The sequence below is a fragment of the Indicator indicator genome, chromosome 5 (genome assembly GCF_027791375.1).
Source record: "Indicator indicator isolate 239-I01 chromosome 5, UM_Iind_1.1, whole genome shotgun sequence".
NCBI classification, from domain to species: Eukaryota; Metazoa; Chordata; class Aves; order Piciformes; family Indicatoridae; genus Indicator; species Indicator indicator.
In genome coordinates, this window is record NC_072014.1 from 36,612,785 (window position 1) to 36,628,406 (window position 15,622).

Consider the following 15,622-nt stretch of genomic DNA (forward strand, 5'->3'; position numbering starts at 1 on the left):
CTGGGGAAGGAATGGGTTCTACTTCTCCAAAGTAATGTTTTTCAGTGTTTGCCAGAAGCCATGGTCTTTTTCCTATAGGGAAAAGAACCCTCTGTACACATGTGAAAACAAATATTGCTGCTTGAACTCCAAAATCTACTGCTGCCCAGGAGCTGTTAAAGGTTTAATAGGATGAATGCAAAACACAAAATTGATGGTTATCTTCCTCTCTATCAGAATTTGCCTAATGCAGTAGAACATGTTTGCACCAAGTATTTCACTTAGGAGAGTACAGAAACTGCTGGCTATACCTTGGAAAATTTGTCTAGGAAGCTGAAAATATCTAACTGTTGAAAACACTTCCTCTTAAAAAAAAAAATTGCTGCAGAAGAGCTCTGCTCATGAGAAAATCAAAGTTACATTACATGGACCTTAATCAGTAATTACAGATGGAGCTAGAGATGCCTGACATTTGTCAGCCTAAAATCTGATCACTATTTAGAAGATAAATTCGTTGACATTTGATTTCCAAATACTAAGACATTCCTGCCTTGAGATGCATGTTGGAGTTTTGTCGTGGTGGGCTGGTGGAGGTAGAGCAGTGAGGGGGCCGTTGATGATACCAGCCTTGGGCAGGCTTGCCCCTGGGACAAGTCAATGACCTGTTTCTCCAGGATTAGCCCAAAACTGACCTCCACAGCCACAGTGTGTGGGGAAAAACACTGCTGCTTTGTTTTTCTTGCACTGCAGCTGGGCTCTAGCTTAAACCATCATCTCTCTGATCAAACCCCCAGCTTTTTCAATGCGCACGAAAACACAGTTTGGAGCGGATTTAGTCACAAGCTTGCCAGAACAACCCAAAGCACAACATGTGGGGGGTACATCCTCCAAAGCCACCCTGTAGGCAGCTGGCCACAATGTGCTGTTGTTTCCAAGGCCAGAGGAACAAAGGCTGTTGTTGTAGGCTAATGCGGGCTCAGTTGTGGCATGCGCCTACGTGGGTTGTTTGGGCTGGGGGGGATATGGGAGGAGGGAGCAGGGAGGGGTATCAGCCCCCTCTGGGTGTACAAGGAGGTTTCCAAGGGCTGTGCACTTCCTGGATGCTGGAGGTTTCTCTGCAGCTCCTGTTGCTCTGGGGAGGTATGGCTTTCTGATGGGACCCACGGGGTGTCCATCCCTGGCGATGGCTTGGTGGGGTGGAGTGGTGCCTGGGCCTGATGCTGGGATGAGGCAGACGTGGCCCAGGGACATGAGTTAGCTGCAGCTGCAACACGTGGGGCTCAGCTTGACAAACACCAGGTGCTATCTCCAGCCTCATGGTTAGTGTCTGGGGGCTGGCATCTCTAGTGGAAATATTTAGGGATGGAAATGGTTGATGTAAAATCACTGCCTGGGTGGTCATCAGGAGTCAAATCTGAGTTTTAGAGCTAGAAAAGAGACTCTGGTCTTTTCTCATTTTTTATATGATTCTTTTGTCCATTTGGAAACCAAATCTAGTATAAACCAAAACAGATGGCCTGATGGTGAAGCATCCTGACCTGACAACAGGAACCTTGGTCTCAGTGAGCTGTGTGGGGCAGGCAGTGTTTTGGAGGAGGGATATCAGTGAGGGAGGAGGTTTTATTTGTTGTCTACTAAATCTGTTCTGCCTTCAGGGAAAGTGAGTGGAGAGGATCCTAATGCCATGCTTTCCACCACTGAACTTGTGTGGTCATATAAAGTCTCTACATCCTTTCCTTTTTAGCTTCATGTTATTAGATTTTGGTCAAAAGGAGGAATTCATGGATGCTGTAGTTCTTGGTAAGAGAAAAGGCCAAGTTGAGGGAGCATTCATGATTTTCTGTATTTGTCATACTGATCACTGCACCTTCCATTGTGCCATCCCACCCTGGAGACCTTCATCCACCTCCAACTTGGCCAGCTCTCCCCCAGAAATGTTTTCTTGCTTTCTAACCCCTGAAGCTTATCAAGCAGAGTGGGATCAGGCTGGGCTTGATGCCCATCACCCTGGCTCCCATCCCTCTTGCTGGGCAGGGTCAAGAGAGTGCCAGGCTGCCCACGGGGCTGCAGCATCCCCTGGTAGGTACTGCAGTTATGGTCTGCTTTCCCCTGAATTGGAGATGTTATAAACCATTTACTCAGGTCTCTGGGTGTCCAGCAAGACCCTCTCATCTCTGGAGAAAGTGAGGATCTCACCAGTCTGCCCATCAGGCAGCAGCACAAGAAGGATGCAGTCCCACCCAGGGCAACGAGCACAAGGGAGAGGCAAGGTTCAAGACATTAAAAACCCGATGGAAATAGCCCCCCGATCCTGCGTGACGCCAGCGGACACCCCTCCACCACTTTGACCCAGCTTTGGAACGTTCGGAGTCTCATTCTGTCCCTTTTTCTTTGTTTTTCTCCCTTTGGGAACAGTTCAGCTCCCCTGCGATGAGGACGGCCCCGCAGACGTCAAGCCTTGGGCATCGCCCGCCCCGGCCGCTCGTTACTTCCCCGCGGGGCTCAGGTTTCGCCTTCTCGCTCCAGTGACGCTGCCTGTCCTGACAGGTGCCGGCAGAGCCATGGCCGCACGCCGGGGTCACCGCCCGTGTTGCGATGGGGTGAGCAGCGAGGGGCGGCAGGTGGACATGCTAACGTAGGGGGCAGGCACCTTGCTAATCCCCAGGCCCGTGCCCAGCCGCCGTGTCCCGGCGCGACACCCACCCCGACCACGGACTCGACCCCAGAGATGAAGAGGTATGTGGATCTTGGAGGGGAGTGAGGGCAGGTGTTTTCCTGCAGCTGGAACAGCCAGTCCTCACTGTTCCTGTGTCACAGAAGGATGTGTGCAAGGTGGGAGTAACAGCATCTGTGCCCACGTCCTGGGAAGGATGAGGGCTAAGCTAGCCTTTGTGAGGAGACCTTTTAGTCTGCTAGCAGCCTTAGTTTAGGTGTAATGAAATTATGAGATGTTCTTGCAGTCGGTGTTGCTGGAAACATTGGGAGTTTAAGGATTTCTTCAACTTAAAAGTGACAATGTGACCTCCCTCTATGCCCTGCACCTGCAGTCCATAATGCAATCTGCTCAGTTCATGGAGGGGACAAGGTTTAATCTTGCTAACAATGAGCTTCCACTTAGCCAGGACCTGTAGCAGGACCTCCTGCCCATGAGCACCCTGCTCCCTGACAGTCCTACTATGGGCTGTCAGGGTCCTGGAATGGGTAGCACCAGCCCAGGGTATTGCAGATTTTATAGGAAGTCCATTTGGTTCCTGGCAATAGTTAAGCCTTATTTCACCTTCCCAGCAACAAGTGTTCATCAATCTTAGAAATCCTGCCTGGGGAGAAATGACAAAAACCTCGGTGGAAGAGTTATCTTGGCATCATCCATCCTGGTGAATATTTGTCCTGCAGTCTATCCAGGTCACCTGGCATGTCTTCTGGCATGGGATGGCTGGAAACGTTTGACCGGTCAGAAATGGAGTTCATGTCCCAGGATCTTTTAGCACTTCAAATGCTGAAGCTCACTATAGCATTTTCCTAATCTCACCGTTTCTTCTGCTCCCTTCATGGTTAAAGGTTTCACAGGGTGTGTCATATTTGGTCAATGCCTTCCAGTGTATTGACTGGTTATCAGTTCTTCAGAGGCAGGAAAAGCTTCCCAACACACCTCAGGCAAGCACTGGTGCAGGTGGCCAGTTCACTGCTGATGCTCATGGGTGATCAGCTAAGCAAGAAGTTTTGACTTTCTTTACTTAAAGAGAACAAATAGCATTGACTACCAGGCAAGGAAAATCTGTCCTGGAGTATCTTCCTTTTGTTCTGCATTTTCAATGCAGCTTCAAAAAAGCATGCAGGTTCTTCAGACAACTGAAGCACTATGTTTTCCTTACAGGAATAGATTCCCCAGCATGAATTTTGAAGCAGAGATTCTGACAGCTGCACATGATAATTCAGGTATTTGGGAGAATAAATAAATAAATGGAAAATGTCCTCAGCTTGCTATCACTACAGGCATGTTTTAATTATTATTCAGTTAGGGATTGTTTGGGGGGGGGGAAGACGAAGTATGCTAAACTGACTACAGTTCAGGTTTAGGTTAGTGTATACATCCAAAGTGTGGAGGATGGATATTGGTATCTTCACCTCCAATAGGGCTGAACATAGAGTCTCCATGCATACCTACCAGAAACACAGCTGCCAAAGATATGTGCTTTTGGAAGCAACAAGGGCATTCAATATAAGATTGCACAGCCCTGTATGAGACACACAGAGTGCTCTTACTAAGGTCACCTAAAAGCAAGTGGCAAATCAGCAGCTCCTCCAAAGGCGAAAAGATGTTTTGCTGAGTCCTATCCTTCATCTTCATTTTGCTTTGGAGGAAAGGCTGAATGCTACCTTTCCAATGCTGATCTCACATACTGAAGTCTGGCACTGTGACTGCCTTACTACCATAGCCCTCTGCCTGAGATTGACACCAGAGCCAGTACTCAGCTGCATGACATCTTCTCCGAAGCCTAAGTCTTAGTGTTATAGTTACTTTTCAGACCAGCAGCCAGAGCAGTTGTCCAGAGCTTGTGCCCTGGCAGCAGCACTGTCATTAGGATGAGACAGCAGGAAGGTGAGTTTCTGCAATAATTACTTGCAACCCCTTGAGCAGCCCTGGGTGTTGGTTCAGAGATAGAAATCTTGGTCTTGGCCAGCTGTGTTTGAGCATGAGAACATTTGAATGAAAAGCTTTTGCTATCAGTTGCCCTTCTGACCACGAGCTGCAGTTCCCAGTAGGGAATTCACCTCTCCAGCAGTATGTTGCCATCCCATGCTGGCATGAATCAGAAATGAGGAGCACGGAGCTGACTATTTTTGCTTGAGCTGCAGGTTTTGTATTGCATCACCACTCACAGAAAATGTGCCAACAGTTGGCAATTTCAGCTACACTACCCAGCATGTCCAGCACCTGCTGTGTGATTCCCTATTAACTTCTTGCCTGAGTCTTCCAGAAAAGCACTCCAGTCATCTCCCTTCTGCAAACTGAGTACTATATATCTGGTTAAGTATTTTGGAGACATTTTCTTCAGGCTGACCTGTAGTAATGAATCACTTAACAAATATGCTCATGTAAAAGGGCATCTAAGAATGGTTTTCAAACCCTTAGTGTGAACAAGTTGTGTTCATCTCAGCCCACCTGTATGGATGGCTCCTGGGCCATGCCTCATTTGTACCATCTTCACCAACCTCTGGCTTCTGTTGAGCTGGGTTTCTTCCATGAGGTAAGTGCTTTAGTCTTTCACTTGCCTTGAAACCACTAAGATACAATTTTTATTTGTTCCCCAAGAGCTGTATGTGATCCCTTCCATGAGAAGTCTCACAGCTGAGGAGTATGTAGAAGCCTTTAAGTCGTTTTTGGATCATTCAACAGAGCACCAGTGCATGGATGAGTTCAACAAGGAAGAAATGCACAACATCATGGCTAGGTAAGGAGCTCTTCCTCCGGGGTGGGAAAGGCATTTGTTATGCTGAGAGGGCAACCTACATACAAGGGTCAGCAAACATGCTTAAAGATTTGCTGGGGCAGGAACAAACTGCTGATGCTTTTCACTTTTAAGTCTCTTAATAGCAGTCTTTAGACTACTCTGTTTAATGACTCCGCAACATGTCCTACCTCAATCAATAAGCTCTGCTGCTGCTCAGCTTATGCGAAGGAAAGAATCAAGACCTCATTTTCATGTCTGTCTCTTTTCATTAGCTGATTTTTCAAGGATTAAAGATTGGGGGTTTTGTTGTTCATTTGTTGTTTTTCAAGAGAAAGCTCCCTCGTGCCCTATGCATGCTTTTGGGACTTCATCACACATTGCTCCAAATAGAAACACATCTCTGATTCTCTTCTGGTGACTAATTCCTGGTTTTCCCAATCCCCTGAAATCTCCTTATTTCTATCCTAAGTCGATTTGCATTATTTAAGTACTAATTGATAATCAGTTTTGTGAAGTATTGATGTAATACATTAATCCTGGATGACTGCAGATAGTTTTAGAACAGCCTAGATCCAAACCACAAGGAAGTTCTTTCAAGTCTGGGTAATTTTTGGATTGTTATAGAAACTGTATTCTCCATTGAGAAAAAAAAATAGGCAGACAAATTTTTATTCTACAGGACATTTACATCTATAATAAGCAATAAAATAATAATTTTTTAAAATAATTAGTATGGGGAAATTTTAATTTAAACACTTAAGTGAATTTTAAATGATGCAAAATATTATGGCTTCCTGTGGGTCTGTCAGAGGGTCTTGACCCTCTTTAGGATTAAGGCTTCTTGACTAGCTCATACCCTCCAGGATTTACTACTCCTTCCCCTCTGTTTGAATCATTGCCGTGGTGTTTTCCTGAGATGGTGTGGGGGAAACACAGTCCCTGCCTGACAGCAGAATAAGACCATAAAGTGGGTCAGAGCAGCAAGGCACCTTGAGCCTGGGCTTCTCATTCTCAAGCCAGGCTGGGTTTAGATATTCTGCTAGGAGCCACATGATTGGAGCATTTTTTGGTCTCTTCAAAATATATTTTTCTAGGATAAAAATTATTGAAGACTCTGACCTTTCCTCCCAATTTCAAACCAAGATTAATGTTGAAAAGAGAGGATTTCCAGTCACCTGGAGAGCCTGATTTTTTACTTTTTCTGGGCATTTATATCCAACAATGGAAATTTAAATAGGTCTGCTGAAGGTGCAGAGGTTTCTCTCTGGCTCACCTTGCACCTGTCCCCCAACAGTGTCCATCCCAGTCAGGCACAGCCCTACTACCCTCAAAGGGAACCCTTTTCCTTGGGGTTTCCCAAGGACTTTTTGCATGGTACCAGCCACAGCTTGAAGGAAACTCTCTGGCAAAGGATGAGAAACATTCTACCCTGATGCTTACTATACTTTGAAATATGAGCTTGCTAATACAAGGCTGGCTCCCACCATGTAGCTGGGCTCCCAAGGGATTCATGTGGACAAACATGAAAATTCCTGGGCTAGCATGGCATCCAGGATACTAAAATTAAAGCTTGAAGCCATGTGACATAGTGTGGTTAAGTGATGTGTACTTCTAATTTCAGTCTTGGAAATGGAAAATCGACCATCAATGTTCTGGGAGTTGGAAGCGGCACAGGTAAGGAGCTGATGGTAGGGGATGGAGATCCTTATGGGTGGAAGAAAGTGACACTGACATTTTGAGCAATAGGGATGGCTACTCAGATGTACCTAGCAGTGTTTCTTGTTGAAATAGAATAATAGAATCATAGACTTCTTTGGCTTAGAAGGCATCTTTAAAGGCCACCTGCTCCAATGCTCCTGTAGTGTACAGGAACATCTTCAACTACTTCAGGTTGCTCAGAGCTCCATCCAACCTGGCTTTGAATGTTTCCAGGGAAGGGGCATCCACCACCTCTCAGGGAAAGCTGTGCCAGCACCTCACTACTCTCACTGTAAAAGATTTCTTCCTTCTGTCTAGTCTAAATCTCCCCCACTTTTAGTTTAAAACCATCACCCCTTGACCTGTCTTCTTGGCCTGAAATAGTGAACAGCAAAACAGGGTGAGGAGCCAGGATGAAGGTGATGCTCCCTCACTTCCTCCCCCATCTCACTTCTGGAATACTCCTGCCCAAATCTTTACAAGAAGTGAGATAAGTGTGATGATTTTAGCTTAGTCTCTGCCTCTTGTTGACTCCTGTCTGATTTTATGTGTTCCAAAGCAAGGAGTCCTACTCTGGGTTAGGTACAAGAGCATCTTCAAACCTCAATGAAGAGAATAAGGGATATCCAAGAGTTCATTCCACCCAAAGTTCTGTCTGAGAGTATCCCACCTGAAGAGATCTCTCTTTTTACTTCACTTTTAGGGATCTCAGAGGCCAAGCTGGGCAATGCTCTGCTCCAGTTGCTGCAAAACCAGCTGGCCACAACGATAAACAGAGGGCTGCAGCAGCTTTTTCAAGACGTGTGTCTTTCTAAGTGCTGTGCTTTTATCCAGTGATAGATAGGGTTTGATTACAAATGATATTTGCTCCCAGAGGGAAATCCATCTTTTGAAATAATAGTTTTAATGCTATGCTAAATGCATTTGTGGTTAAAATAAAACAGGTGAACCATCCACATTTGCTACTAGGGAAACCGGGAGAAAATAAAAAGTGGAGAGAAGAAGGGACAGTTTGATTTGTCAGAGATTGGTTTTGTTTTAAAGCATATTTACAGCTGAATTTTAAGTGTTAATAGTTTTAAGTGAACATAATTTTATCACTATTTTTTTGCTCTTGAGTAAAATAGCACTGAACTGTTTTCCCCAATGGGGACTATGTTGGAGCATATGAGAAAGCAAGCAGGAAGAAATCACCCCGTTCTCAATTACACTCTATTTTCATTAAGTAGTATAAAACCCAAATTCTGACTTAAAAAAAAAAAAGAAAATTACCTTTTTGCATCTTCCTCATTTTTCCTTGTTCCCTCTTTAGAAGGTGTTTTAATGGAAAAGTAAAAACTCTAAAATTTCCAATATTTGCTGCATAACTGTGCCTCCAGAAGACAAAACAGGGATGCAGGGGTACAGACATGTACCCCTCAGCTTACCCATGGCTGCTGCCAGGCAGAGGAGTCAGTTAGGATGGCATTGAGCAAAAGGTTATATCTGATCCCTGACCTTTCCAGACTTGGACTCTGATTTCAGAGAGCTCCCTGAATTAGTTAGTTGACAAAAATATTAATGGGGATTAGTGACTAACTCCACATCTTAAGAGACTGTTGGCATTTTCTGATTCACCACAGTTTCCTGTAGCTGGTTGAAATATCCTGGCTGTAACCTCCCAGTTAGAGCCAGGGTGGGTTGCTCTTTGTAGAGGGGTTCCACTATGGTTTCTGGAGTACCTTGCTGTGGTTAGTGCTGAAGGGTTGTTGCTGGCAGGGCAAGCTGGAGCAGAGAAATTTCTGCTCTGAAGCATTGTATTTTACTACTTGTTTTTACAGTCACCCCAGACTGGATTAGGGCATTTTACAGGAATGGAGTGAAAAGAAAAACCTGAACATCTTTTAAGATACACAGTTGCTGTTGGTACACCAATTTGCCACCATAAGTGGCTCCAGGACACAAGGAAGCAAAACCCTTCCCTGAGGCTGCAGGGAGCCCACATCAGCACTTCTGATTGCTGGTGATCCCCATGCCAGGCACATCCTAACTGCCACCTGGGACTCTCTGAAGTGATTCAGCTGCTTGCTTCCTTCCTGTCAGCAATATTGGTCCATACATCTACCTTCAATGGATGCAGCAGCAGCCTCTTTCCTTGCACCTTTGGCCAGCCCTGCACCTCTGCCACTCAAGGATCTGGGATATTTTTTTTCTCCAATTTCAAAAGACTCATCCTTCCTTGTATGTCTGTGTAGTGCTGGCGTGGCTGGTATTTCCCTTCTTAAATTCTGTTTACTGCAACACCTGCCAATGATGGTGACTTTTCTGATAGCTGGTACATCAGCTGAAAGGCTGGGGGAGATGCAGTATCTTGTATCAATCCCTCTGGGTCTGACATTTGCAAGAACAGGACTATTTTTAGGCCCAACCATCAGATATGACAGAAGTCTCAGAAAGGTCCACCCAAGGTGGTCACGTCTGCTGTTTATTTGCATAGTCCCAGAGGCACCAGATGGATTTTGTACACTTGGTGGACTGTGGCCTTTCTGAAAGAAACAAGGATGACTTCCGTCATTTGGGAAGAGGCTGGGAACTTCCAAGGACAGAAGGATAGGTTGCCACTTGCCCCTCTAGATCTTTGACAGCAACAGAGGAGCATCAAGAGCTAAATTTGTGGGGTACCTACACACAAACATAGAAGTTTCTCTTTGCAGCTCCAAGATATTAACTAGTTAGCAGATGCCCAGAGCTGAGACCATGTGTCTGGTTCCCAAAGAGAGAAGACCCAGAGAACTGTATGTCAGTGGGTTTTCCTCATGTCATGCAGGTCCCTAGGTCTCTAAACCACGTCACACCAGCAGCAGAGCAGCCATCCCCTCCCTAGGGCTGTGCCAAAGGAATAGGCCACCCTGTGGCATGCTGAAGTTGCACAACTGTGCTGATTCTCTCCATGCCCCCAGGCAAACGTTGTGATTTTGTTGAGAACTAGTGCTTCATGGTTTGGGGTTTTTTAGAATATTGATATCTAATAGTTTTGCCCTGTCTGTCCCATGACCCAGAGCATTACCATTAACAGGTTTCTGTGCTGTTGCTTATCTTTTCCTTGTTTTCAGTCTTACCTACAAATATCTATAACCTCCGGCAGTGAGATGTCGTGGTAAGATTGGTTAAATGTCACAAGGTAGAGAGTGCCTCATTTCTACCTGGAAGATTTCCTGGCAGCAGAGTAGTAGATGCACAGACATCCTTTGTAATGCATTTGTGTTTATTGAATAGGTGAGCAGGATTTGAAAATGATCAGGATACTGCAGGCTGCACACCCAGGGGTCCCTATTGACAATGAAATTGTAGAGCCCAACCCACAGCACGTGGCAGCTTACAAAGGTAAGGCTGTACCTGCCTGCCTGGGGTATAGCAAGAACCATCAAGTTGAACCATGAGGTTTTCTGCTGGTCTGTGAAATTCATGTTTTCATTCTACTTTTTAAAACAGAGTTGGTGAATCAAGCTCCAGACCTCCAGAATGTCTCTTTTATTTGGCACCAGATGACTTCCTCCAAGTATGAACAGCAGGTGAAAGAGAAAGGCACACATAAGAAGTTTGACTTCATCCATATGATCCAGGTAATGGAGCACTGCTTTAATACAGGAAAGTTAGCTTTAGCTACTCTCTTCATTTCTGCTGTATGCATGAAGTTGTGGGCACCAGAGATCAGCAATAATTTCTGCAGCAGCTCTACAAACACCAAACCTCATTTCCTAGCCACCCAAGTTCTGGTCTCTGATTTGTACTGGTTTAACTGTGGGTATTTAATACTAGTGAGTAATAAAATAGGACGAATCTCAGGCCATCAGAGGTCACAATTATGCTTTGCTGCTGGAAAAAAAAAGCTTGAATTTCTTGCCTTATCATAGTCATTTGCATGGTACTCAAGGAAAAAGTCAGTGAACGAACACCTATGTCAGGGGTCAGAAATTACACAGCTGTGTCAATTACATTTTGTGGGGAAAAAAAGTAAAGAAATCTGTTCTTTTCTTACTTTACTGGCTTTTATTTAATTTTCTTGTATTTAATTTTGTTTTCATTTAACAAGAGCTGAGTTCACAACCAGAAAGCATTTTAGGGTTTGGAGGCTGGATCAAGGACTAAGCACAAGTCCCAGGGGTAGTATTTGAAATGAGCCCTGCTTTGTCCTAGTGCAAATTCCCAAGTGTCTAGAAGAGGTCCAGCCTGCCCACAGGCCAGACATGTCCAAGAAATGCTCCTAGAGGTAAGGACCATCCACAGAAACCAGGGGCTCACCTCTGCCCACATTTTCCAACCACAAAACTGCACTGGGCTTGAAGAGCAGGTCAGCATCTGACTGGTGGCCAAGGCTGAGCAGAAGGTCTGTGGATTTGATCCCAGGCTGTTGGTGCCAGAGAAGAGCTGGTGATGCTCACTCCTGTGGGGCATCCCTAAAGATGTGTGCTGAGTCAGGAGAGGCTGGGAAAGAAGTGGGAAGTGATTTAAAACAAGTCTGTGGAGAAAGGGTTTAAGCCTTTGAAGGGCCATTGTGCTGTGGAAGAGGACTTAGAGCTGTGTGCAACTCTGTCACTTCCAGATGCTGTACCGTGTGGAGGATATACCAAATACTATCAAGTTTTTCCACAGCTGCCTCGACCATCATGGTAAACTCCTGATCATAATTTTGTCAGGTAAGAGGCACCTTATATTTTTCACTTAATTGCTAGTGTTTTGAAGAGCTCTGAAGTTTGAGAGATGCAAATATTTGTCTTGGGATTTCAGTAGCACTTATGCTATAATAATTAAATAAAACAAATGCTGTATTTCATAGGGAGCATGCAGTCTTAGCTTCTTGGAGCATAATGTCTGATAGGACCACTTAGTTCTAGCCTTTGTGCTCCAGCTTCCTTGGTTATGATGGACATATTTGAAGTATGGATTAATTGCTCCATACTTCAAAGAGATCTGCTGTGAAATTACTGGATAGAGGGAAGTGTGGCTGTTCATGAATAGGGTTAGTCCTTCTTCCTGGTGAAATGAGCAGTGCAAAAACACAAACTAAGCTTTGGGAGGACCTGTCTTTGAGCTCTTCTCTCTGCAGACCTCAGCAGGACAATGGGTGCTGACAAGGGCTGTGGGCTTTATGGCAGGACAGGAAAAAGAGTCACTTACACTATTAAAACTTATTTTTTAAAAGGAATGTTTTTCTCAATGTGCCTTTCATGAATCCCTGGCTCATGGTGCAGTGGATGAAGCACACTTCTCCATGTTTGCCATTAAAACTCCCTCTCACATTGCCAGTAGGATGTTTCCCTTGCTAGCTGGGATTGGCTTTTTCAGGTATGTATCCTTTGGTGTGCACTTAAAATTGGGTCCAGTGTATAAAAACGCCTGCACTTCTCTAGCAAAGGGACATGAAACAAGCAAGAGTCATGTGCAGCCTTAGTGAGTTGGTGTACTCTGAGTGCTCTCTTCCAACTGGACAAATCCTATGTTAGAGACCCTCTCTTTGGAGTTTCCTTTAAGCAGGAGAGTTTTGGAAGGAAGGCTGAGGGCCATCAGAGTTTTAAACTTCAGGCACAAACATATGTAAGTGGACTCAAGTAAAGGGAAAACTCTTCTCCTGCTTCTGGAAATGTCTGGACCAGCAGTGAAGGAGTATTTCAGACTCATTTAGTAGTTGCATTAGTTGGTGTCTGACTGCCTTGATTTTTGCAAAAGTAACCTTCTCTCCTGCTCTGGCAGACAGTAGCGGATGGGCCAGCTTATGGAAGAAGTACAGACACTGCTTGCCTTCCACTGACAATGGCCACTACATCACCTCCAACGGCATCACAGAGATTTTAAAGAGACTGGGTATTGAATATCGTGCTTACGAGTTCCCATCGGGATGGGATATCACCGAGTGCTTTATTGAGGGGGACCCAGTTGGAAGCCTCATGATGGATTTCCTGACAGGGACAAAAAACTTCCTCAGCACAGCCCCACCAGGACTGCGGCAGCAGCTGCAGGAGGCTCTCTGCCAGCCTGAGTGCAGCAGCAAAAAGGATGGGAGGATCATCTTCAGCAACAACTTGAGTATGATTGTGGTTGAATCCTAGAGTTCGGACCAACTGCACCAGAAAAGCTGGGGTAGGTATGGAGCTGATGCAGTCATAGAGGCGTGTAGCTTTGAAAGAAGGAAACTGGCAGGCAACAAAGTGGAGTTCAGCTGCAACCTCCCATGCCCAGCCAACATCAGCAGAGACACAGGGGATGAGCCCTTTGTACTACTGATGTCAGGGCCAAGATTCTGAAATCTGGCTACTTAGTCTGGCCCTTGTAGAACATTTTCTAGAAAGTAAAGAGCTCCATCTCACTAAAAGCCTAAATGGACTTGGTTTTTTTAACAGTATGCATCCTGTCTCTGATTTGACACAGGGATTTCCACTTTTCTATACATACCTAAAGATGTGTCTGTATGACCAGGCACTGCTTTGCAGCCAGGAGGAGGCTGCAGCCCCTGTGCTGGCTGCATACAGACCCCGTTGCTTCCAGGACAAACCAACAAGGTGTCCCTGCTGCTTTGCACCCCAGTAATGTGCCTCACTGGACCCAACCCTGAGCTGTAAGTTGCTCTATGCTAGAATATTTCACGTGTTTTTATCAACGTAGACAGTTACCCAAGCATCTCAGCATCTCGCAATATACTAGCAGTAGCAGCTTAGTAGTAGTGGTGGAAGTGTGAGCTTTGGTGAGCACTGAGACTTGGTGATCTCAAAGGTCTTTACAACCTCAACAGTTCTATGATTCTTTTACTGCAAAATGATCTGTCAGCTGCTTCCAAAATCAGGCTAGAAATCATATCAGAGTGTATTTGCTGTTAAAAATTCATTTGGTTTTTCAACAGAGAAACAAATCTGAGCATGCAAAGGGAAGTTCAGGTTTTTGTAGTTAAGGGCTGTCTCCCTTCCCAGGAGAGTTGTGTTTTGCATGGGGCCCTGCCACAGGCTTCCCCAGTCTGGCCATCATCACTTCATCTTGCTGGGGCCCAATTTTCCATCTTTAAAAATCTTCCTTTCCTTGAAGGTAGGTCATGAGGCTAGATCGATTACTGTTACTGAGAGGCTTTATTAGCAAAGTGCTAATTGTCATGCTGATACAATAGTAATAATAAATAACTCCTCTGAAAGTTTAAAAGTGCCTGACATGATTAATTGCAATTCAAGCATTTGCAGTGGATGTGGACTGGGATTGAATGGAGAACAAACCAAAAGTTTTTCTCTTACTGTATATGTTTTTTTTTTGTACTTTGGAAAGAAATTGCTTCACTTCAGCTGAAATGTCCACAGTGCATGGACACAGCAAGAAACTCTAACCCTCATGGCAGAGCCCCAACCCTTAAATCTAACGGGCCTATCCTTAGCTCTAATAATTACACCTCCCTAACTCCCTTAACCCCCTAACTCTAACGGGGTTACACGCTGCTACCGAACTGCAGGACCGCTAATTAAGCAGCGGGTAGCAGCACTGAGTAGGGACGAGGCGGCACACTTCGGTGACCTGCAGTGCCGAACCTTAAACACCGGGTGGCAGCACTGAGCAAGCGAGGGACTGCAGTACCGGACGCGACGCCGCTCCAGCCCAAGGCGCGGCGCAGGCCTGTGCAGGGCTGCTCACGCTGGACCAGGCTCTGCATCAAGCCACACGTGGAGGGGACAGAGCTGGGACAGCCGCCCTCAACTTGCCAGAGGGATGTTCCAGGCTCTGTGACCTCAAGGTCAGTATTAAAACTAGGTGACAGGTTGGCCTGGTTTTAAGGAGGCAAATTAGGCTGCCAAAGGCGATGAGCTGCTCACACCGCCCAGGGGTAGGAGAGCCCATCCGTTACGTACTGCTGGCAGCAAGGTGCTTGGTGGCAAGGAGTAGAGGTGGTGCTGTGCAGGGTGAGGATGCTCCAGGGCTGTGCAGTCATCTGCTGGGGCCCCAAAATACACCAGCTTGCCTCGTTGCTGTCCCTGTGCCACCTATGGTGGCTTGTCATGCTGGAGGGCCCTGAACAGTTTGAAGGGTAGACGGGGAATCCTCACAGCAACCAGAAGATTCTGGTGTGCACAGAGGAGCAACAATAGTACATGACACACAAAAAAGCAAACAGGGAGGTAATAATGAGACTGCAGGACACCAGAGGAGCGCAGTGCCCCCACTGAGTGCTGAAAGAATGATCAGGGAACATGATGCAGGCATGAAATAGCATCGTCAGACAAGAGAAATCCATGCTTGCATCAGACGCTTGAGTGAACACGTGTGCTCTGTGCTCACACAAAGACACTTACACAGACTCCCAAGGGCTTGCACACATACTCACATGGACAGGTATATGGAAGACAGCAAATCCTGGCTGCGCTCAACTTTCACCATCCTATAGCCAGGATGGGGTCTGGGTTGCAAGTCAGAGCTCTCCTCAGGGGAAGCAGCAGCATTTTTCCCAGCTGTTGTATTCAGACCCCCTGCTCTTCACCAGTGCC

At 45.8% G+C, this 15,622-nt stretch overlaps 1 protein-coding gene across 1 annotated transcript; it reads left to right on the forward strand.

Moving 5' to 3' along the window:
• The first annotated feature begins 1,079 nt into the window (after positions 1 to 1,079).
• Positions 1,080 to 14,277, forward strand: LOC128967082 (carnosine N-methyltransferase 2-like). Its single transcript, XM_054381103.1, has 10 exons — positions 1,080 to 1,119; positions 2,395 to 2,568; positions 2,601 to 2,715; positions 3,854 to 3,915; positions 5,294 to 5,432; positions 7,054 to 7,106; positions 10,386 to 10,493; positions 10,602 to 10,732; positions 11,713 to 11,806; positions 12,861 to 14,277. The coding sequence occupies exons 1-10, from the start codon at positions 1,080 to 1,082 to the stop codon at positions 13,214 to 13,216; spliced, it is 1,272 nt and encodes a 423-aa protein (XP_054237078.1). The 3' UTR covers positions 13,217 to 14,277.
• The last annotated feature ends 1,345 nt before the right edge of the window (positions 14,278 to 15,622 follow it).

Coding starts and splice junctions, on each gene's coding strand:
- LOC128967082 (XM_054381103.1), top strand. CDS start 1,080: ATGCTGGAGGTTTCTCTGCAGCTCCTGTTGCTCTGGGGAG. Junction 3,916..5,293: donor AGCTGCACATGATAATTCAG/GTATTTGGGAGA, acceptor TTGTTCCCCAAG/AGCTGTATGTGATCCCTTCC. Junction 7,107..10,385: donor GGGAGTTGGAAGCGGCACAG/GTAAGGAGCTGA, acceptor TTTATTGAATAG/GTGAGCAGGATTTGAAAATG.